The 24,755-nt window shown below is 46.3% G+C and overlaps 1 protein-coding gene across 1 annotated transcript; it reads left to right on the plus strand.

Moving 5' to 3' along the window:
- Positions 1–1,652: 1,652 nt before the first annotated feature.
- LOC144508348 (myeloid cell surface antigen CD33-like) lies at positions 1,653–23,597 on the plus strand. Its single transcript, XM_078236188.1, has 7 exons — positions 1,653–1,692; positions 7,059–7,424; positions 8,572–8,865; positions 11,884–11,980; positions 12,170–12,242; positions 19,936–20,046; positions 23,265–23,597. Exons 1-7 carry the CDS (start codon positions 1,653–1,655, stop codon positions 23,595–23,597), a joined length of 1,314 nt encoding a protein of 437 aa, XP_078092314.1.
- The last annotated feature ends 1,158 nt before the right edge of the window (positions 23,598–24,755 follow it).

Here is a 24,755-nt window from a genome sequence, read left to right on the forward strand (position 1 = left end):
CCAGGTAAATGCGTAGTGGTACATTTTGGCAGGTCAAATGGGATGAAGGAGTACAATATTCAGGGAAAGACTCTTAGTACTGTAGAGGATCAGAAGGACCTTGGGGTCCGGGTCTATAGGACTCTAAAATCGGCCCCGCAGGTGGAGGAGGTGGTTAAGAAGGCGTATGGTGTGCTGGCCTTTATCAATCGAGGGATTGAGTTTAGGAGTCCGGGGATAATGATGCAGCTATATAAGACCCTCGTCAGACCCCGCTTGGAGTACTGTGCTCAGTTCTGGTCGCCTCATTACAGGAAGGATGTGGAAAAGATTGAAAGGGTGCGGAGGAGATTTACAAGGATGTTGCCTGGATTGAGTGGCATGCCTTATGAGGATAGGCTGAGGGAGCTCGGTCTTTTCTCCTTGGAGAGATGTAGGATGAGAGGAGACCTAATAGAGATATATAAGATGTTGAGAGGCATAGATCGGGTGGACTCTCAGAGGCTTTTTCCCAGGGTGGAAATGGCTGCTACAAGAGGACACAGGTTTAAGGTGCTGGGGTGTAGGTACAGGGGAAATGTTAGGGGTAAGTTTTTCACACAGAGGGTGGTGGGCGAGTGGAATCGGCTGCCGTCAGTGGTGGTGGCGGCAAACTCAATAGGGTCTTTTAAGAGACTCCTGGATGAATACATGGAACTTAATAGGATGGAGGGTTATAGGTAGGCCGAAAAGGTAGGGATATGTTCGGCACAACTTGTGGGGCCGAAGGGCCTGTTTTGTGCTGTAGTTTTCTATGTTTCTATGTTTCTCCCTCAATGTCAACAAAACGAAGGAGATTGTCATCGTCTTCAGGAAGCGTAAAGGAGAACATGCCCCTGTCTACATCAATGGGAATGAAGTAGAAAGAGTCGAGAGCTTCAAGTTTTTAGGTGTCCAGATCACTAACAACCTGTCCTGGTCCCTCCATGCCGACACTATAGTTAAGAAAGCCCATCAAAGCCTCTACTTTATCAGAAGACTAAGGAAATTTGGCATGTCAGCTACGACTCTCACCAATTTTTACAGATGCACCATAGAAAGCATTCTTTCTGGTTGTATCACAGTGTGGTATGGCTCCTGCTCTACCCAAGACCGCAAGAACCTACAAAAGGTCGTGAATGTAGGCCAATCCATCACACAAACTAGCCTCCCATCCATTGACTCTGTCTACATTTCCCACTGCCTTGGCAAAGCAGCCAGTATAATTAAAGACCCCACACACCCCGGAGATTCTCTCTTTCACCTTCTTCCATCGGGAAAAAGATACAAAAGTCTGAGGCCACGTACCAACCGACTCAAGAACAGCTCCTTCCCTTGGCCGTCAGACCTTTCAATGGCCCTACCTTGCATTAAATTGATCTTTCTCTACACCCTAGCTACAACTGTGACACTACATTCCGCACTCTCTCGTTTCCTTCTCTATGAACGGTATGCTTTGTCTGTATAGTGCGCAAGAAACAATACTTTTCACTGTATGCTAATGCATGTGACAATAATAAATCAAATCAAAAGACATTGTCTGAAAGCAGCTTCTGATCTCTCGAGAGCTGTCGGACAAGAGGTGAGGTCTCATTCACTCCTTTCTCTTTCAGAGCTTGAGAGTGAGGAGCTGGTGAAATATCTGGGAGTGGACAATGATCGGGAAATCTTACTTCCTCCTGTCACTTCTCCAAGGTAATATCATCGACAGCTCGGACAGATTTATGGTTAATAGTCTTTGTAAAAGATCATTCTTATTGAGCTCTGATTGGGAACCTATTCAGCAGTGACCCAGTGTACAAACTCACACCAAGTCCCATTCACCCATCACCCCTGCGCTCACTGATACACACCGACTCCCCGTCAGAGAACACCTCAAAATTCAAATTCAGGCCCTCATGTTAAAAGCTCTCCATTATCTCTGTATCCTCCTTGAGCCCCCACAATGCTCGCTTTCTCTTTTAACTTCACCAGGACTCTCCCTATCCATGTAACTTCCACCAACCTCTTTACCCCTCCCTATCTCTGTAACCTCCTCCAGAACCTACAACCCTCATTATCTCTGTAACCTCCTCCAGAACCTACAACCCTCATTATCTCTGTAACCTCCTCCAGAACCTAAAATCCTCACCATCTCTGTAACCTCCTCCAGTCCCAACAAAGCTCCCATCCTCTGTAATCTCCTCCAGCCTCTACACTCCTCCCTATCCCCTCCCTATCTCTCTAACCTCCTCCAACTCCCATGACCCTCCCTATCTCTGTAACCTCCTCCAGCAACTACAATAGTAGATCCATTGGTGGTTATTTTCCAAAATTCTTTGGACTCTGGAATAGTTCCTACAGATTGGAGGGTAGCTAATGTAAGCTGGCTATTCAAAAAGAGAGGTAGAGAGAAAACAGGGAACTAAAGACCAATTAACCTATCGTCGGTACTGGGAAGTTGCTCGAGTCTATTATCAAGGATTTCATAACTCGCATTTGGAAGGCAGTGGTCAAAGTCAGCATGGATTTACAAAAGAGAAATCATGCTTGATAAATCTATTGGAATTTTGTGAGGATGTAACTGGTAGAGTTGACCGAGGAAAACCAGTGGATGTGGTTTATTTAGACTTTCAGAAGGCTTTCGACAAGGTCTCATATAACAGACTACTATGTAAAGTTTAAGCACATGGGATTGTGGGTAATGTCCTGAGATGGATAGAAATCTGGTCAGCAGATAGGAAGCAAAGAGTTGGCATAGATGGATCTTTTTCTGATTGGCAGTCAGTGACTAGTGGGGTTCTGCAGGGATCTGTGCTAGGACCCCAACTGTTCAGATTATATATTAATGATTTGGAAGAGGGAACTGAATGTACTATCGCCAAATTTGCAGATGATACAAAGTTGGGTGGGAGGGTGAGCTGTGAGGAGGATGCAGAGATGCTTCAGCGTGATTTGGACAGGCTGAATGTGTAGGCATCTGCATGGCAGATGCAGTATAATGTGGATAAATGTGAGGTTATCCACTTTGGTAGCAGTAATAGGAAGACAGATTATTACTTGAATCAGTGTAAGTTGACAGAGGTGGATACTCAATGAGATCTTGGTGTCCTCGTGCATCAGTCGCTGAAAATAAGCACGCAGGTACAGCAGGCAGTAAAGAAAGCAAATGGTATTGGACTTCATAGCGAGAGGATTTGGGTACAGGGATACGGATGTTCTGCTGCAATTGTATAGGGCATTGGTGAGGCCACGCCAGGAATACTGTGTGTAGTTTTGTTGTCCTTATCTGAGGAAGGATGTCCTTGCTGTAGAGGGAGCGCAGCGAAAGCTTACCAGGTTGATTCCCGGGATGGCAGATCTGTCATATGAGAAGTGACTAAATCGGTTAGGATATCTTCACTGGAGCTCAGAAGAGTGAGAGGGGATCTCATAGAAACTTATAAAATTCTAATAGGGTTAGACAGGCTAGATTCAGAAAGAATGTTCCCAATGGTGGGGTGTCCAGAACTAGGGGTCATAGTTTGAGGATAAGAGGTAAACCTTTTGGGACTGAGGTGAGGAGAAATTTCTTCACCCAGAGGGTGGTGAATGTGTGGAATTCACTCCCGCAGATAGTAGTTGAGGCCAAAACATTGTCTGATTTCAGGGAGAAAATAGATATAGCTATTGGGGCGAAAGGGATCAAGGGATATGGGAGGAAGGGCGATCAGGATATTGAATTCGACGACCAGCCATGATCAAAATGAATGGCAGAGCAGGCTCGAAGGGCCGGTTGACCTACTCCTGCTTCTAGTTTCTGTGTTTCTATGTTAACCCTTCTTCTGTCTTTAACCTCCTCCATCCCATATAGCCCTCCCTACCATTATAACCGTTCCAGCCCTTACGCCCCTCTCTATCTCTGTAATCTCCTCTAGCCCCTATAACCCTCCCTACCTCTATTTCCTCCCCCAGGCCCTCCAACCCTCTGTGGTTTCTGTGGCCACTAACCCAGCCTCCTGTGTTTCTCCAATTCCCATCATTCCACCACTGGCAGCCGTGCCTTCAGCTGCCTCAACCCTAACCTCTGCAATTCTCTTCCTAAACCTCGGGGATGGACAGCAGGTCAGAATTGGAGACGCTCTGAAATAAGAATTTTACTGAGAAGTCACATGATTGCAGGGCAGCAGAGCTTAGAATAGACAGGCAGATCTACCTTCACACTTCCTGTCATCATAGCAGCCAGCCAAGCAAAGATTAAAAAGGCAACAAGACCGTCAGTTTGATAAAAAGCTTTCAGCTTATCTCTCATATTTTTTTCATGGCTTGTGGGTGTCGCGGGCTGCACCAACATTTGTTGCACATCCCTCATTGTCCCTCGAACTGAGTGTCTCCCTCAGTCATTTCTTTTCTAAAGGGGACATTAGTGAACCAGATGTTTTTAATGTCAGTCATTTCAGGGTCACAATTACAGAGATTAGCTTTCAATTCCAGATTGAATTCAGTTTCTACCAGCTATCATGGGTAGCAGTTTAACCCATATGCCCAGAATATTAGCCTGGACCTCTGAATCACTAGCTCATTATCACTGTGCCCCTGTCTTCTTCTGTATTAGTACTTAACTGCAATACAGATAAAATTCATGGAACCACAGAATGATCCAACACAGTAATAGACCATTCGGCCCATTGTGCCTATGCTGGCTCTTTGGTAGATCTATGCAATTTATCAAACTCGCTCACCTCCCCCCGCCTTGATTTTTTCCCAGTGAAGATCTTTTCCCAGTCGCTGTGTAAAGTTGCTATTGAATTTGCTCCTTCAAGGAGCTGGCAAAGGCAAAATGGACCAAAAGGCCTTTTTCTGTGCTGTCTCATTTTATGGTTCTGTGAAATAAGTTCCTTGCCAGTGAGCACTTATCATTGCTGCATCAACGCATAAATACTGCAGGGGATATGGGCGGAATCATCAGCCTTTCACATGGGTTTCAGTTCAGACTTAACCAAAACGAAGTAATACCTTCTGTGAAGGCTGTGAAGCCAACATAGCAACACCTCCGACACACACAGAGCTCCTGCTAGAGGTGCTTTGCTTGTGTGTTTGACAGTGCCTGCTGGAGTAGGGTGAGGTTAATGTGGGGTCTCGGAAAGACAATGTAATTTACTTAAATACGAAATACAATTATATTCCCAAACTGAAAATATAATGGAGAACAGTCAGCAAAGTCATCGCTTGAGAAAGCTGTGAGTATTGCTGAAAAACAGACATGCTCTTGAAGCTTTTCATCTGGCTCTCATTATGACCTTTTGCAAGAAGACCAACTGGAAAGTAACAACAATTTATACTGTGTAAGTAGAGAATGCTGATTGATTGGCAAATGGACACCAATTGAGGGAGGCATTGCCATGGAGAGTGTATCAGGAAACAGTTTACTGCCCAGCTTTTGCTTAAATTCAAATTGGGCAGGTCAACTCTGATTGGTCAAGGCATTACCCTGGGAATGGATCGCTTTCTTAGAATTCACCACCTCAGGATGGTTAGTCTGAATCAATCTAATTGGTGCAGTTTATGTCCTCATTGTCTAAGGAACCTCGATGGATCCTCCTTGTTTAAGGAATCTCATTAGATCTTCATTGTCCAAGGAATCTTGTTGGATCCTCATTGTCTAAGGAATCTCATTGGACCCTCATTGTCTAAGGAATCTCATTGGATCTTCATTGTCTAAGGAATCTCATTGGATCGTCATTGTCTAAGGAATCACACTGGATCCTCAGTGTCTAAGGAATCTTGTTGGATCCTCCTTGTCTAAGGAATCTTGTTGGACCCTCCTTGTCTGAGGAATCTTGTTGGATCCTCCTTGTCTAAGGAATCTCATTGGAACTTCATTGTCTAAGGAATCACACTGGATCTTCATTGTCTAAGGAATCACACTGGATCCTCATTGCCTAAGGAGTCTTGTTGGATCCTCCTTGTCTAAGGAATCTTGTTCAATCCTCCTTGTCAAAGGAATCTTGTTCGATCCTCCTTGTCTAAGGAATCTTGTTGGATCCTCCTTGTCTAAGGAATCTTGTTGGATCCTCCTTGTCTCAGGAATATCTTTGGATCCTCATTGTTTAAGGAATCTCATTGGCTCCTCATTGTCTCAGGAATCTCATTGGATCGTCATTGTCTAAAGAATCACACTGGATCCTCAGTGTCTAAGGAACCTTGTTGGATCCTCCTAGTCTAAGGAATCTTGTTGGATCCTCCTTGTCTAAGGAATCTTGTTGGATCCTCCTTGTCTAAGGAAACTCATTGGATCTTCATTGTCTAAGGAATCTCATTGGATCTTCATTGTCAAAGGAATCACACTGGATCCTCATTGCCGAAGGAATCTTGTTGGATCCTCCTTATCTAAGGAATCTTGTTCGATCCTCCTTGTCTAAGGAATCTTGTTGGATCCTCCTTGTCAAGGGAATCTTGTTGGATCCTCCTTGTCTCAGGAATATCTTTGGATCCTCATTGTTTAAGGAATCTCATTGGCTCCTCATTGTCTCAGGAATCTCATTGGATCCTCATTGTCTAAGGAATCTCATTGGATCCTCAATGTCTAACGAATGGCTGTCCCCAAGCTTTTGTTTCCATAAAAAAAGATGAATGCTCCTTCTGTCTGCATGGACAGGGCACTGTGTGAATGAATGTTGCTTCCAACAATTGTAAGAACATAATTCTGTGAATGTGATTGATACATGACTGATAAATGAATTATTTGAAGCAGTAGAATAGCAGGAATAGTTATTGGAATAGTGATGTGGTGATGGTGATATACTTGGATATTCAGTCATTGTTGTTTGCCTTTAGTAAGTGGCAATGGTGGGCTATCTGTTTGAAAAGCTGCAGTCTGTATGCTGAAGGCACTCCCACAATGATTACGTGGTGAGTTCTAAGATAGTGACCCAGAGATTTTGTTTTAGTGGTTATATATGTCTGAGAGAGAATGCGGTCTGAGCATGAGGTGGTGGGCATTCCAGTACATTGATGCCCCAGGAAAGGTCAAAGGGGACAGAAGCCCTTTCAAGGTAACCCTGGTGAATGCCAGTGTTAAATATTGATATTTCTCTCCCCAGTTGGACTGTCACAGAAGTGGAAAGTCGACATACCACAAAAGGTGACAGCGCAGGAAGGTTCGTGTGTACAGATTCCATGTCATTACAGTTATCCAACACATTTGGTAAACCAATCGCGAGATGGACTCTGGTTTAATAACGAGGAATGGGGAGGATCATCTATAGCCTTTCACTCCAAGGGATACAATCGCGTATTGCCATGGTTCCGCAATCGGACCCGGCTGTCTGGAGACCTGAAAGATGGCGACTGTTCCCTGATTATAAACAACCTCAGACGGGAAGATGCAGGACCTTATTATTTCAGAATAGAATTTGACGGAAGGAATCGTTACAGCTACTACCCTGTAACCCAGCTTCACGTTTCTAGTAAGTGCTGTGTTATAATTACTCAACAATTCACATTCAACACTCAATGGGAAATAACACAAACTGTGATGTTTACAAATTAACACAAAACACAACTTATTATAACACAGTGTCTGATTATCAATAACCTGGTGATAGCTTCCAGTGCAGTCCTAAAACAGCCTCTAATACTCACTTTAATATCAATGATTAAATGTACTGACTGCGTCCATCAATGTTATCAGGTTATCCAATCCCATCGATCTCTTTAATCCCATTTAATAATCTTACCTGTTGACAAAAGAAAGACTCACATTTCTATAGCGCCTTTCACCATCTCAGAACATCCCAAATCAATTCACAGTCATTGTTTGATGTGTAGTCATCATACAATTCACACAATGCAGAAGGAGGCTATTCAGCCCATTGAGTCTGCACCAATTCTCTAACAAAATATCTCATACAGGCCCTCTCCCCGCCCTATCCCCATAACTCCACACACTTACTGCGCTAATCCACCTAACCTTTAAATCTTGGGGACAATATGGGGCAATTGTAATCATGGCAATCCACCTAACCTGCACATCTTTGGAGTGTGGGAGGAAGCTGGAGTCCTCGGAGGAAGCCCAATGCAGACATGGGGAGAATGTGCAAACTCAACACAGACAGTCACTCAAGGCCAGAATTAAACCTGGGTCTCAGACGCTGTGAGGCAGCAGTGCTAACCACTGTGTCACCGTGCCGTCACTGCTGTAACGTAGGAAACAAAGAAGCCAATTTGTGAACAGCAAGCTCCCACAGACTGCAGATAAATAACTGATCATTTGTTTTAGATGCTGGTTCAGTGATTGTTTCAAAGTGTTTCTGTCCTGCTGGGCACAGGAATTAATTTAAATTTGGGATAGATTTCTGAGCGAGTTCCCTGCGAGTTGCTCCTCCACCTTGATGCTAATATTGTCAATTCAAGGCTCACTGTGTGAAAGAGTATTAAGCTGAGTCACTGACACACTGCTAACTCAGAAAATAGGAAATTCTTGAATGATCATTCTAATCTCTCAGTTCAGATTTCATCCTTGTAACAATGCTTTCTCTTGTGGGGCTGTGATTTCTATTTGAACTGATGCTTCATGTTATATTTATCTAAAAGGATCCATTCTCTGTGTGTTAGATTTCACAGATAAACCCACGATATTCCCTGCTGAAATTATTGCAGGAAAGCGTGTGGACATAAGCTGCACCTTCAACACAATGTGCAATGGAACAGCACCTGTCTTAACCTGGGACACTCCCACTGACGTACCTGGGTCAGTCTCAAACACTGTAACTCAGCATGGTGTCACTCTGACCTATACTTCTGTTCTGACCCTGATCCCATCACTCAAACACCACGGACACAATCTCACCTGTAGAGTGAGATATCCATCTGTTTCATCGGAGCAGATCCTCGTACTGTCTGTGCCAGGTGAGTCATAGTCATAGAGTCATAGAGCTTTACAACATGGAAACAGGCCCTTTGGCCCAACCTGTTCATGCCGCCCTTTTTTTTCCACTAAGCTGGTTCCAATTGCCCATGTTTGGCCCAGATCCCTCTGTACTCATCTTGCCCATGTAACAGTCTAAATGCCTTTTAAAAGACAAAATTGTACCCGCCTCTACTACTACCTCTGGCAGCTCGTTCCAGACACTCACCACCCTCTGTGTGAAAACATTGTCCCTCTGAACCCTTTTGTATCTCTTCCCTGTCACCTTAAACCTATGCCCTCTAGTTTTAGACTCCCTTACCTTTTGGACAAGATGTTGACTATCTCGCTGATCTATGCCCCTCATTATTTTATAGACCTCTATAAGGTCACCCCTAAGCCTCCTACGTTCCAGGGAAAAATGTCCCAGTCTATCCAGCCTCTTCTTATAACTCAAACCATCAATTCCCGGTAGCATCCTAGTAAATCTTTTCTGCACTCTTTCTAGTTTAATAATATCCTTTCTATAATAGGGTGACCAGAACTGTACACAATATTCCAAGTGTGGCCTTACCAATGTCTTGTACAACTTCAACAAGATGTCCCAACTCCTGAATTCAATGTTCTGACCAATGAAACCAAGCATGCCGAATGCCTTCTTCACCACTCTGTCCACCTGTGACTCCATCTTCAAGGAGCTATGAACCTGTGCTCCTAGATCTCGGTTCTATAATTCTCCCCAATGCCCTACCATTAACTGAGTAAGTCCTGCCCTGGTTTAATCTACCAAAATGAATCACCTCACAATTATCTAAATTAAACTCCATCTGCCATTCATCAGCCCAATGGCCCAATTGATCAAGATCCTGTTGCAATCCTAGATAACTTTCTTCACTGTCCACCAGCTTGAATAAACAACCCTCTGCAACCACTCTCTGTCTTCTGGCCAATTTTGTATCCCGTGAGATTTAACCTTATGCAACAACCTATCCTGCAGTATCTCGTCAAAGACCTTGCTAAAGTCCATGCAGACAACATAAACTGCACTGCTCTCATCTATCTTCTTGGTTACCCCAACAAAAAACTCAATCAAATTTATAAGACATTATTTTCCACTCATAAAGCCTCAAACTATGGACATTGTTTATTATACATTAAGCCGCAACAGTCTACCTCAGGTTGAACTTTCCCATCTGGGATAAACTTTTATGATATGGATCAGGGATGGGGAGTATTATCCAACAGAGGCTGTCCTTGGTGTAATTATGTATCCGGGGGCTTTGTGTCATCTTCCATGGCGGGGAATAGCTTTGCGCCATCATACCCAAGTGCCAGATTGAAGGGATGATCGACATCACCAACCCATCGCTGAGGAAAGACAATGGATTTCCAGAAACATTTTGAGGCTGGAATATGGACATCCTTGGTGTCACTGAACCTGGGCGATCCACCTAATAGACATGCCCTAACCCACTGTGGCATTCCAGCATCCATCCTGAACGCCGAAGGCAGCCCCAGGCTTTCTTCAGGTAGGTCGTGGCTGCTGCACGCCACATTGGTTCAGATGTATGGACCGACACGTTATACCACTGGTGTTGTGGAAAATCAGGCTGTGTACAATCTCTTTTTCCTGATGAATACAGGTAAGAACTGGAACGAGCATCTGCTTTGGCTTGAATCAAATAACCTTTCCTGTCACCTCACAGATTAGCTGCAGCCACATTTTAATGCCCATTGTGAAAGATGGCATCTCTGACAGTGCAGCACTCCCTCAGTACTGACCCTCTGACAGTGCAGCACTCCCACAGTACTGACCCTCTGACAGTGCGGCACTCCCTCAGTACTGACCCTCTGACAGTGCGGCACTCCCTCAGCACTGACCCTCTGACAGTGCGGCACTCCCTCAGTACTGACCCTCTGACAGTGCGGCACTCCCGCAGTACTGACCCTCTGACAGTGCGGCACTCCCTCAGCACTGATCCTCTGACAGTGCGGCACTCCCTCAGTACTGACCCTCTGACAGTGCGGCACTCCCTCAGTACTGATCCTCTGACAGTGCGGCACTCCCGCAGTACTGACCCTCTGACAGTGCGGCACTCCCTCAGCACTGATCCTCTGACAGTGCGGCACTCCCTCAGTACTGACCCTCTGACAGTGCGGCACTCCCTCAGTACTGACCCTCTGACAGTGCGGCACTCCCTCAGTACTGACCCTCTGACAGTGCGGCACTCCCTCAGTACTGACCCTCTGACAGTGCGGCACTCCTTCAGTACTGACCCCACGACAGTGCAGCACTCCCTCAGTACTGATGTGCAATAGTGCGGCACTCACTCAGTACTGACCTTTCGACTGTGCAACACTCGCTCAGTACTGACCCTGCAACAGTGCAGCACTCCCTCAGTACTGACCCTCTGACAGTGCAGCACTCCCTCAGTACTGACTCTCTGACAGTGCGGCACTGCCTCAGCACTGACCCTCTGACAGTGCGACACTCCCTCAGTACTGACCCTCTGACAGTGCGGCACTCCCTCAGTACTGACCCTCTGACAGTGCGGCACTCCCTCAGTACTGACCCTCTGACAGTGCAGCACTCCCTCAGTACTGACTCTCTGACAGTGTGGCACTGCCTCAGCACTGACCCTCTGACAGTGCGGCACTCCCTCAGTACTGACCCTCTGACAGTGCGGCACTCCCTCAGTACTGACCCTCTGACAGTGCGGCACTCCCTCAGCACTGACCCTCTGACAGTGCGGCACTCCCTCAGTACTGACCCTCTGACAGTGCGGCACTCCCTCAGTACTGACCCTCTGACAGTGCGGCACTCCCTCAGTACTAACCCTACAATAATGCAGCATTCCCTTGGTACTGACGCTGCAACAGTGCAGCATTCCCTCGGTACTGACCCACTGACAAAGCAGCATTTCCTCAGTACTGACCGATAGTGCTCACTCAGTGACAACCCCCCGACCCCCAATCCCATTTTAAAACACTGAACCACAGTTGTTCTTTGACTGTTACAGGTGCAGTCTCCAATCAGTGGAAAGTAGGATTGCTTGGAGCTGGAATCACTTTGTGTGTTGAACTGAGTGGATTCATCATCTTCAAGTGCGTAAGAAAGTAAGTGCGAGGATCTAATTTGTTATTGTTACCTCAGTCATCTCTTACCTCACACCTCTCTCCCTAAAGAAATCTTGAAATTATACGGCACCTTTCACAGCTTGTGACCGCCCCCCCCCCCCCCCCCCCCCACCCCGGCCATACACAATTCAGAGTGAACTAAATACTCTGAAAGTGTTGTCACATTAGAAATGGGGCAGCTTGGCTGAGCACAGCAAGCTTCCACAAACAGCCAACAGATAATCTGTCCTTGGCCGGGTTGGTATTCTGAAGGATAGAGATTGGTTCCAGGACACTCTGGAGAATTGCCCTTGCTCTTCCTCCAAGTGTCCAGGGGATCTTCATATAGAAATCATAGAAATCATAGAAACCCTACAGTACAGAAAGAGGCCATTCGGCCCATCGAGTCTGCACCGACCACAATCCCACCCAGGCCCTACCCCCATATCCCGACATCTACCAGAGAGGGCAGACTGGGCCTCGGTTCAGTGTCTGGTCCGACAGTGCAGCACTCCTGGATTGTACAGTGCTTTAGAACTGAGGTTGTGAAAGGTGCTATACAAATGCAAGTCTTTATTCCTTTCAGTTCACCTAGCGCCGCAACAGGTCCACAGCAGACGCCATCTCCCTGGCCCTGCACTCAACTCTGGAACACCTAGATAACAAAGACACCTATGTCAGACTCCTATTTATTGACTACAGCTCAACCTTCAACACCATTATTCCTACGAAACTCATCTCCAAACTCTGTGGCCTGGGCCTCGGCTCCTTCCTCTGCGACTGGATCCTGAACTTCCTAACCCACAGACCACAATCAGTAAGGATAGGCAACAACACCTCCTCCACGATCATCCTCAACACTGGTGCCCCACAAGGCTGTGTTCTCAGCCCCCTACTATACTCCTTATACACCTATGACTGTGTGGCCAAATTCCCCTCCAACTCGATTTTCAAGTTTGCTGACAACACCACCATAGTGGGTCGGATCTCAAACAATGACGAGACAGAGTACAGGAATGAGATAGAGAATCTGGTGAACTCGTGCGGCAACAATAATCTCTCCCTCAATGTCAACAAAACAAAGGAGATTGTCATCAACTTCAGGAAGCGTAGTGGAGAACATGCCCCTGTCTACATCAACGGGGACGAAGTAGAAAGCGTCGAAAGCTTTATGTTTTTAGGTGTCCAGATCACCAACAACCTGTCCTGGTCCCCCCATGCCGACACTATAGTCAGGAAAACCCACCAACGCCTCTATTTTCTCAGGAGACTAAGGAAATTTGGCATGTCCACTATAACTCTCACCAACTTTTACAGACGCAGCATAGGAAGCATTCTTTCTGGTTGTATCACAGCTTGGTATGGCTCCTGCTCTGCCCAAGACCGCAAGGAACTACAAAAGGTTGTAAATGTAGCCCAATCCATCACGCAAACCAGCCTCCCATCCATTGACTTCCCGCTGCCTTGGAAAAGCAGCCAGCATAATTAAGGACCCCACGCACCCCAGACATTCTCTCTTCCACCTTCCTCAGTCGAGAAAAAGATACAAAAGTCTGAGATCTCGTACCAACTGACTCAAGAACAGCTTCTTCCCTGCTGCCGTCAGACTTTTGAATGGACCTACCTCGCATTAAGTTAATCTTTCTCCACACCCTAGCTATGACTGTAACATTACATTCTGCACTCTCTCCTTTCCTTCTCTATGAACAGTATGCTCTGTCTGTATAGTGCACAAGAAACAATATTTTTGTTTCGCTGTACACTAATACATGGGACAATAATAAATCAAATCAAATCAAAATCAAATTCCTGAGCAGATTCCAAACCCCATCCCAAATAATGTGCACTTAGGGGTAGGGCCAACCTTTCAGAGGGTGAGAGCCAGAACACAAGAAACAGGAGGACTCGATCAAGTGGCCCGTTAAGCCAGCTCTGCCATTCAATGGCCGCACTCCACTTTCTGACCATCCCCCATGGGCCTTGATGCCCTGAGAGATCAGAAAACTGTTGCGACACGTATTCAATGATAGAACATCCACAACCCTCTGGGTAAACTCCAGAGATCATAGAATCATAGAATCCCTACAGTACAGAAAGATGCCATTCGGCCCATCGAGTCTGTACCGACCACAATCCCACCCAGGCCCTACCCCCCATATCCCTACATATTTACCCACTAATCCCTCTAACCTACGCATCTCAGGACACTAAGGGCAATTTCAGCATGGCCAATTAACCCATGAAGACACGAGGAGAATGTGCAAACTCCACACAGACAGTGACCCAAGCCGCGAATCGAACCCAGGTCCCTGGAGCTGTGAAGCAGCGGTGCTAACCACTGTGCTCCACAACCCTGTGATTAAAGTAACATCTCTACAGCTCAGGTCATCAATGATTGATCCTTTCCCCTGAGACTGTGCCCACCCCCCTCCACACCCCCGCCACCCCGGTTATTTAGATTAGGAGCAATCACTCAGTATCCACCCTATCAAGCCCCTTCAGAATCTTGCACATTTCAATGACATCGCCTCTCATTGTTCTAAATTCCAGAGAATATGAACCCAATTCACTCAGCCTCTCAACATAGGGCAACACCCGCATCCCAGGGTCCAACCTGGTGAGACTTCAGTGTATCGCCTCCAATATAAGTATATCCTTTTTTAAATGTGGAGACCAAATCTGTGCAGTGCTTTCAGACAGATGTGGTCTGATCAAAATTCTGTACGATTGTGGCAGGACTTTATTTCTGTACTCCAATCCTCTCGCAATAAAGGCCAACATGCCAATTGTCTTCCTAATTGCTGGCTGCAGCCACATACTAACAGTTTAAAGTTTCCCAGAACACCAGGGAGAGACTGTGGTCAAGCCACCAGGAGCAGATTCTTTCCTCCAGGAAGACAATAAGCCTTGCTTTTAGCTAACCAGCCGAATTTCCAAAGCCAGGGAGAGAGAGAGAGAGAGGGGCACTTCTTTCCAGCTTGATTCCCCTTCTACAAGTAAATTAAACAGCAGCTCAAAACTGAAAACAAAAGGGCTCTTGTCACCTGACCTTCTAACCAGTCTTCTTCTTAACAATGCAGGATGATAAAAAATCCCACAGTAAAAATCAACAACCCCCATTTACGTCGCAATAGAAGGACTCCTCGAGACAACCCGGTGCCACAATGAAAAACACTGAAGCTGTGAGAGCTGCAGGAATCATGATTAAAAAAAACCTTTCTTAAAGGCACACTAACACCACACCTCCCACATTGGAAATGGTGACCCCCCCCCCCCCCCCCCCCGCCCGACCACCAACCCCTCATCACAGAGGGCATCCGCTCCCCCACCACAGAAAGAGTGAGTCAACCCCCTCCCCAACATGCAGTCATGAGGGTGACATGACCACCGCACACCTCCCCCCACACTGGACCAAAGGCCTAAAAGGCCACCCCCACAAGAGATACACTGCCAGATGGATCCCCCTTATGACTCCCCTAATGATCCCCCATCATGATTCCCCTCCTGACCCACCTCAGAACCTCTTGTGTCAACCTTTCACTAGCCCCTGGCACCCCAGCGGTGACTTCCTGACTTGGCACCTTGTACTCTGAGGGGGGGGGGGGGTCAAGGAAGTAAGTGCAGTGCCCCATGTGCCCCTCTGCTACTGCCAGGCTGCAGGGGGAGGGTCCCCAAAGAGTTCTAATGGTTGTGTGTGGGCTTGGGTTGGGGGGCAAGAGGTTGACCTCAGCACTCTCCCTCGGGGTTAGGGTCTCTCAGCTAGACTGCCCCATCTAACCCTGAACATCGCTCCTGGCATGGTGATTTCAGGCATCTCTCTGATCAAAGTCTCCAATCCGCTCCGTGGACTGTGAAAATTTTGAAGTGGCCTGGTCACTTTAATCTCTATGTTCCCTGGGCACCTGGTAGGCTTCCAAATCACAGTAGCATTCCATTCTGCAGGTATGAGAAAACCCTGTTCAAGTCCTCTCACTGACAGGAGAAGTCACTCACTCTCACTGTGCGGAAATTTCTGTCTCCCCTGCTGCTCACTCAGTCTCATTTTTGTAACATGCATATATTCCCAGAGTCTGAACCTTCCTAGAAATCACAAATCCATGGAAATCCTTTGACGTCCTTTGTTTTCATTCAATTTCACATTGTATGCTAACAAGCCTTCAATTGATAGCCTATTGGTTTTTGCACAGCTTGCAGCATTGATCTTCCCCTTCACGGTTCAAAGCATCTGAATTGCCTCCCATTGTTCCTAACTGCCATATTTATGCAAAAGAGGAACTGAGAGCACTTAGCTGCTTTGAAGTTGCCTGCAGCCTCTCTGTGTCCTCCCCAGAGTTTACGGACGGAATTTTACCGCCCTGCCCGCCACAGGAATCGGAGCGGGCAAGGGGTGGACAATGGAAAGATCCATTGATTTGGGTGGGATATTATGGTTTCAGGACGAGCAAGGCCATAAACACCAACCCCACATTCCCACCTAGTTTTGTATCATCAGCAAACCTAGATACATTGCTCTCTGACTCTTCATCTGAGACACTATTATAGACTTTAAATAGCTGAGGCCCCAGCGCTGATCGATGTGCCACTACAGTCAAAGCTTGCCAATTGAGAATGTCCCACTTATCCCAACACCCAGCTTCTAAACCAAACCAGAGAAGGTACCTATAACAAATAGAGTACTGTAACTTGTACATGCAGTCACACTACTAACACAATTCCAAGCTACACTTTGCCAAGTGAGAACACAGAGATTTCTGACATGATTTATTATGGTGGTAATCCTGGTATTAGAATTTCACACTCTCCCTCTTGTCTCATTCTTTCCCTTTCTCTTTTTCTGTGTCGTTCATTCTCTCCTTCTCCCACCCCCACCGCCTCCCCCCACCTCTCCCTCTCATCCGCTTTCTTCCAACCTTCTTGCACGATCTCCAATCCCTGACATTTTCGAAGGATTCTGAGCAACATCTGCTCCTTCAGCAGATCCACTTCAGCCTCTGGAGTGAGACTGAACAGAAACTCCATCAACGACTGCCCAGCTTTGCACTGGAATTGCCACACCACATCAGGACACAAAGGGTTAACAGTTTATCCATTAAAAAAATATAAAAGCTTTCCATTCAGCGGGGTGATGTTTCCCCACTTGTTCCTCTATGCCAGTTTCACTCACAGTGACATATAAAGCCTTTCTAATTAAACATACAGAGGGACCAGCCCAGGAAGAGGCCATTCAGCCCAAGAAAAGGGTGTCAGTCGATCCTCCCCAAGCAAACAGCTGGACAACTCCTCGGTGAGTAATATACTGACTGGAATTCACTTCCTCAAAAACTGTGAAAATAGATAGAGAACATTTCCTGTGGAGCGGGGAGTCCAGCTGAAAGTGGCCGAAATTTAAAATTAGCACTGAGTTGTTCAGGGTGATGTCAGGAATCATTCCCTAACAGAACAAATAATCAAAACCAACCCCATTTAGGCTTATGGGACAGGGCAGAAATGTCAAAGTGTTTTATGAAGCATAGGTTTTTTACACTGAATTTGGCTAGGATGAGCGTGATTTGTTCCACTTCAGTGCAGCACTCCCTCAGTACTGACCCTCTGACAGTGCGGCACTCCCTCAGCACTGACCCTCTGACAGTGCGGCACTCCCTCAGCACTGACCCTCTGACAGTGCGGCACTCCCTCAGTACTGACCCTCTGACAGTGCGGCACTCCCTCAATACTGACCCTCTGACAGTGCGGCACTCCCTCAGCACTGACCCTCTGACAGTGCGGCACTCCCTCAGCACTGACCCTCTGACAGTGCGGCACTCCCACAGTACTGACCCCCCTGACAGTGCGGCACTCCCTCAGTACTGACCCTCTGACAGTGCGGCCCTCCCTCAGTACTGACCCTCTGACAGTGCGGCCCTCCCTCAGTACTGACCCGCTGACAGTGCAGCACTTCCTCAGTACTGACCCTTTGACAGTGCGGCACTCCCTCAGTACTGACCCTCTGACAGTGCGACACTCCCTCAGCACTGACCCTCTGACAGTGCGGCATTCCCTCAGAATTTACCCTCTGACAGTGCGGCACTCCCTCAGTACTGACCCTCTGACAGTGCGGCACTCACTCAGCACTGACTCTCTGATAGTGTGGCACTCCCTCAGTACTGACCCTCTGACAGTGCAGCACTTCCTCAGTACTGACCCTTTGACAGTGCGGCACTCCCTCAGTACTGAACCTCTGACAGTGCAGCACTTCCTCAGTACTGACCCTTTGACAGTGCAGCACTTCCTCAGTACTGACCCTTTGACAGTGCGGCACTCCCTCAGTACTGACCCACCAACAGTGCGGCACTCCCTCAGTACTGACCCTCTGACAGTGCGGCACTCCCTCAGTACTGACCCTCCAACAGTGCGGCACTCCCTCAGAATTTACCCTCTGACAGTGCGGCACTCCCTCACTACTGACCCTCTGACAGTGCAGCACTTCCTCAGTACTGACCCTTTGACAGTGCGGCATTCCCTCAGTACTGATCCTCTGACAGTGCGGCACTCCCTCAGCACTGACCCTCTGACAGTGCGGCACTCACTCAGCACTGACTCTCTGATATTGCTGCACTCCCCAGTATTAACCCTCTGACAGTGCGGCACTGCCTCAGTACTGACCCTCTGACGGTGCAGCACTGTCAAAGACCCACGAGGGAGCATTTATCAAACAAAATCTATTTAAGAATATAGTTAACAGTACAGTAAGAAAATGAGCAATAACTTTAATCAGTTACAAACAAAAACAAAACAATCACACCAATGTATAATCCAAAATAATATATATCAGATGTTCCAATCAAAACCAAGATCCAATCTACTCAACCCTTTAAACAGATTTATCCCTGCACAGGCTCAGGCTCACATGATACTGGAATTCAGTCTCATGGGTTGAAAGCTGATTTCAAATGATCTTGAAAACTCAGAGCAGTTTGCAGTTAGATCAGCTCCCCAAAACACGAAAACACAGATTCTTTACTCCATGATGACAATAAGCTGTGCTTTCAGCTAACTGGTAAAATCTTCACAATAACAACAGAGAGACTTCGTTCAGCTATGCTTCTAACCCTGCAGCCCAGAACTCAAACTGAAAGCTGAAAAAACTCCTAACACCTGACCTGCCCAAAGTGTATTTTTCTTCCAGCAGTGACATCACTTAAAGCTGTGACCATGAGTTAAAAAAAACCTCTTAAAGGTACACTAACATCATAAATCAAACCCTGATCAGTATCGATAATCAAACCCCACTCAGTATCAATAATCAAACCCCATTCAGTATCAATAATCAAACCCCGTTCAGTATCAATAATCAAACTCCGTTCAGTATCAATAATCAAACTCCGTTCAGTATCAATAATCAATCCCGGTTCAGTGTCAATAATCAAACCCCGTTCAGTGTCAATAATCAAACCCCGTTCAGTATCAATAATCAAACCCGGTTCAGTATCAATAATCAAACTCCATTCAGTATCAATAATCAAACTCCATTCAGTATCAATAATCAAACTCCATTCAGTATCAATAATCAAACTCCATTCAGTATCAATAATCAAACCCCGTTCAGTGTCAATAATCAAACCCCGTTCAGTATCAAAAATGAAACACCGTTCAGTATCAATAATCAAACCCTGTTCAGTATCAATAATCAAACCCCGTTCAGTATCAATAATCAAACTCCATTCAGTATCAATTATCAAACCCCGTTCAGTGTCAATAATCAAACCCTGTTCAGTATCAATAATCAAATTCCATTCAGTGTCAATAATCAAACCCCGTTCAGTATCAATAATCAAACCCCGTTCAGTGTCAATAATCAAACTCCGATCAGTATCAATAATTAATGTCTTGTGTGGGTGGAAGTTTCAATTTGGATCAATTATACTAAACACAGATCACTCTGATTATCTCTCTGATCATTTCTGTTTCTATTACAGAAGAAAGATGGGAAGGTTCTGGAAATGGAATCTAAACACGGCCTCAATCCTGATCCAGAAGGTGATCTTTATGCAAACTGTGACTTTTCTGAGGATGCTATTTATGGGAATGTATAAACTGAGCGAGAAAGAGACACCCGCAGTGTGGGGAGAACACAGAGCGTGAGAATCATTCAAAACTCCCATTTACTTTCCAAAACTCCACAGGGTCTCAGTCCCATGAACCAGCTTTAAAGCTCTTGTTATAATCTGATATCTTTGAAATGATCTCTCTGAGATGATTCTCTGTCTTTCAGTTTGTCCCCCCTCCTTCAGGTTGTCCCTCACTGCTGGAAAACTCCTTCTCTCTATTCTGATTGGAAATGTCTTTCGGTATTGATCGATGATCCACCAGGACAGAACGGACAAATTCAATTCCATTCCCTCCCATTCACGAGCCCACTGGGCTAAACCTCCCCCTCCCCACCCCACCCCGGCCCGAGCCCTGAACTCTCATCTTTCCACAACCTCTCTCCAATCTCCTCTCATTCACTCTCTGAACACAGCTTGTCCATGAAGGCCAACTCCATTCGCTCTCTGAACACAGCTTGTCCATGAGGGCCGACTCCTGTTCCCTCCACCCTTTTCCCAGTAAACTGTTGACTGCACAACTTCGCCTCCTGGTTTCCAAGTCAGCCGATATTGTTAAAGGCACTCTCTTTCTCTTTGCGTGTCATCCCTCTCTCTTTCAGATCAACTTTCATCGATCCTCCCCTCAAAAAAAACCTTTACACCCTGAACCTCTCTCACTTCCCCCTTCCATTCAGAGGCTCCTTGGGAACCTCCCTCTTTGACTGAATTTTAGGGCATTTGCTCTTAGAACACATTCAGTTGCCTGATTTATAAAAAAGCAAGATTTGCATCTTCCTCGCCTTTTCCACCACCTCAGTACATCCCAAAGTGCTTCACAGCCAATGAAGGGCTCGTGAATTGTGGTCGCTGTGACCCTCTGAGAGTACAGAACTATCTCAGTACTGACCCTCTGACAGTGCAGCACTCCCGCAGCACTGACCCTCTGACAGTGCGGCACTCCCTCAGTACTGACCCTCTGACAGTGCGGCACTCCCCCAGTACTGACCCTCTGACAGTGCGGCACTCCCTCAGTACTGACCCTCTGACAGTGCGGCACTCCCTCAGTACTGACCCTCTGACAGTGCAGCACTCCCTCAGTACTGACCCTCTGACAGTGCGGTACTCCCCCAGTACTGACCCTCTGACAGTGCGGCACTCCCTCAGTACTGACCCTCTGACAGTGCGGTACTCCCCCAGTACTGACCCTCTGACAGTGCGGCACTCCCTCAGTACTGACCCTCTGACAGTGCGGCACTCCCTCAGTACTGACCCTCTGACAGTGCGGCACTCCCCCAGTACTGACCCTCTGACAGTGGGGTGCTCCCTCAGCACTGACCCTCTGACAATGCGGCACTCCCTCAGTACTGACCCTCTGACAGTGCGGCACTCCCTCAGTACTGACCCACTTACAGTGCGGCACTCCTCAGCACTGACCCACTGACAGTGCGGCACTCCCTCAGTACTGACCCACTGACAGTGCGGCACTCCCTCAGTACTGACCCTCTGACAGTGGGGTGCTCCCTCAGCACTGACCCTCTGACAATGCAGCACTCCCTCAATTATAATCCTCTGACGTGTAGCCCTCCCTCAGTACTGACCCTCTGACAGTGCAGCACTCCCTCAGTACTGACCCTCTGATAGTGCAGCACTCCCTCATTACTAATGCTCTTACAGTGTAGCACTCACTCAGTATTGACTCACTGACAGTGCAGAACTCCCCCAGTACTGCCCCTGTGATAGTGCGGCACTCCCACAGTCCTGACCCTCTGACAGTGCGGCATTCCCTCAGTACTGACCCTCTGACCGAGCAGCACTCCCCCAGTACTGACCCTCTGACAGTGCGGCACTCCCTCAGTACTGACCCTCTGACAGTATGGCACTCCCTCAGTACTGACCCTCTGACAGTGCGGCACTCCCTCAGTACTGACCCTCTGGCCGAGCAGCACTCCCTCAGTACTGACTGTCAGCATTAATTAAGTTTTCTTTATCCTGTGTCTTTGAAGCCTCTTTTGATGTTTTACAATGCTCAGATATTAAATAAAAATTTTCATGTTGCTGTCTGCGTACTTGAGTCAATTCTTACTCTGTCATTCAAAGTGAATATTTACAGAAAGATCCTTGCACGTTATAGAGTTCAGGGAAAGCATGCTTGGAGCATAATTAGTCCAGGTCGAAACAATTTCCTCACCATTTTACATTTTATCATGTGTTGCTCCAATTTTTCATAAAATACTTTTGATCCCTAATTCTCAGTCTTGTTTATGCATCGATACTTTGCCTTTCGCAAATGTATTTGTGTTATGTTTCCTGTGCAGAGTTCTATCTGGAAGGCAGGTTGATTGGCCCGGTGCCGCTTTGTCTATAACCAACAACCCACATGTTGATACTTTAGAAGCATAATTGATCCTAATTGCTGGAGGGTTTGTTTGAATCTGGGTTAATGCAATGTTCCTATTTTAGTAATTTCCCCTGGGGTTTTTCAGAGTGGGGTTTGATTAGGTTAATTGACAGGAAAAATAATGTGACTGGGCAAGGCGAGGCTCTAAGAGAGAAATAAGCACATTTGCTACTTGGGATCTTCAGAGAGAAATAGCTCTCTGTCTCTCTCTTTCTCTCTCTGGCGATTGGAGTCTAGGACCTGCCGGAAAATAGGTCTCTTTCTCTGAAGATCTGCTGTTAGAAGATAGATCTTTCCATGATGGCTGTCAGATAGGCGTCAGAAGAGATGTGTCATTCTGCATCTCTGTCCAAAGGTGTTAAAAGGCTAGAAGTCTCACATCAACGTAAGCCTAAATGTTTGTGCTAACTGATTCTGATGAGTGATTTATATTTGTGGGGATATTGCTTAAATTGGAACTATAGAGATAGTTAGCAGTAAAGAATTGTACCTCATCATGTTGAAGTATTTCAATTGGTAAAAGTTATCTTAACTATTTTCATTATATTTTAACTGTTTTGTTTAATGAAGTTTGTTTGAGTAAAAGCTTCCTCGTGGGTCAATTGAATCATAGCTGGAGTGAAACACCTGATCCTCACACTAATGCCAAATCATAAAAGAGTTGGGGTCGAGGCTAACTTCATAATGTACCTTGGAGTTTCTGATCATGTCCCTAACAAATTGGGAGCTTCTGTGGGATTAAAATGTATAATTCCCTGTTGGGATTAAGGTTATTGGACTCAAAGACAGTGAGTGGTGAGTATTTGTGTTTTCTTTTCAGGTGTTGCATTCGGTTAGTTTAAATGTGCCTTGTGGAATAATGGCTCTTTCAGTGGCCAAAAGCTTCCTGGATGTGGAAGTCACTCGGGGTGGTCTACAAAAGGTGGTTAAAGCAAAAATTTTGGAATCGGCAAATAAGGTGCATTTGACATTACCTGAAGGGGGACGGAAGAGAAAGATAATTGCAGCGATAGCTCAGCATTCGACACAGTCAGAATCATTAGAAATGGCTCGGATTCAGTTACGAAAGAAAAAGATTGAATTAGAAGCAAAAGAAAGAGAGAAGCAAAAGAGAGAGAGACAATTGCAGCAGAACAAAGAGCAAGAGAACTGAAACAGTTGGAATTGCAACAAGAAAAAGAAATAAAACTGCTTGAGCTACAGTCAATGGAAAAAGAAAGGGGAGCCGTGGCAGAACAAAAAGTGAAAGAGAGAGAGGAAAGGGAAAAAGAGAGAGAATTTGAACTTCGGAAACTGGAACTGAAAAGTGAACGTCTACTTAAAATGACAAAGGTAAAGGTAAAAGTTGGGAGCAGTGATGAGGACAGTGAGGAAGAGTGAACACCTGAGACTCAAAGGACTGGTAGGAATCTGTTTAAACATGTCTTTGGGGTGGCACGGTGGCACAGTGGTTAGCACTGCTACCTCACAGCGCCAGGGACCCGGGTTTGATTCCCAGCTTGGGTCACTGTCTGTGTGGAGTTTGTACATTCTCCCCATTTCTGCATGGGTTTCCTCCGGGTGCTCCGGTTTCCTCCCACACATGAAAGACATAAGAACATAAGAACTAGGAGCAGGAGTAGGCCATCTGGCCCCTCGAGCTTGCTCTGCCATTCAATAAGATCATGGCTGATCTTTTTGTGGACTCAGCTCCACTTACCCGCCTGCTCACCATAACCCTTAATTCCTTTACTGTTCAAAAATTTATCTATCCTTGCCTTAAAAACATTCAATGAGGCAGCCTCACCTGCTTCACTGGGCAGGGAGTTCCACAGATTCACGACCCTTTGTGTGAAGAAGTTCCTCCTCAACTCAGTCCTCAATCTGCTTCCCCTTATTTTGAGGCCATGCCCCCTAGTTCTAGTTTCTCCCGCCAGTGGAAACAACTTCCCTGCTTCTGTCTTATCTATTCCCTTCATAATCTTATATGTTTCTATAAGATCTCCCCTCATTCTTCTGAATTCCAATGAGTATAGCCCAGTCTACTCAGTCTCTCCTTTCAGCCAACCTTCTCAACTCCAGAATCAACCCAGTGAATCTCCTCTGCACCCCCTCCAGTGCCAGTATATCCTTTCTCAAGGTGACCAAAACTGTACACAGTACTCCAGGTGTGGCCTCACCAGCACCTTATACAGCTGCAACATAACCTCGCTGTTTTTAAACTCCATCCCTCCAGCAATGAAGGACAAAATTCCATTTGCCTTCTTAATTACCTGCTGTACCTGCAAACCAACTCCTTGAGATTCCTGCACAAGGACACCCAGGTCCCTCT

The sequence above is a fragment of the Mustelus asterias genome, chromosome 20 (assembly GCF_964213995.1).
Source record: "Mustelus asterias chromosome 20, sMusAst1.hap1.1, whole genome shotgun sequence".
Lineage (NCBI taxonomy): Eukaryota > Metazoa > Chordata > Chondrichthyes > Carcharhiniformes > Triakidae > Mustelus > Mustelus asterias.

Bases quoted from the DNA above. Each gene is read 5' to 3' on its own strand.
- LOC144508348 (XM_078236188.1), top strand. From the start codon at position 1,653: ATGATCGGGAAATCTTACTTCCTCCTGTCACTTCTCCAAG. The intron at 11,981-12,169 runs GTAAGTGCGAGG...TTGTCACATTAG, and splicing joins ATCTTCAAGTGCGTAAGAAA to AAATGGGGCAGCTTGGCTGA. The intron at 12,243-19,935 runs GTATTCTGAAGG...TTTCTATTACAG, and splicing joins ATCTGTCCTTGGCCGGGTTG to AAGAAAGATGGGAAGGTTCT.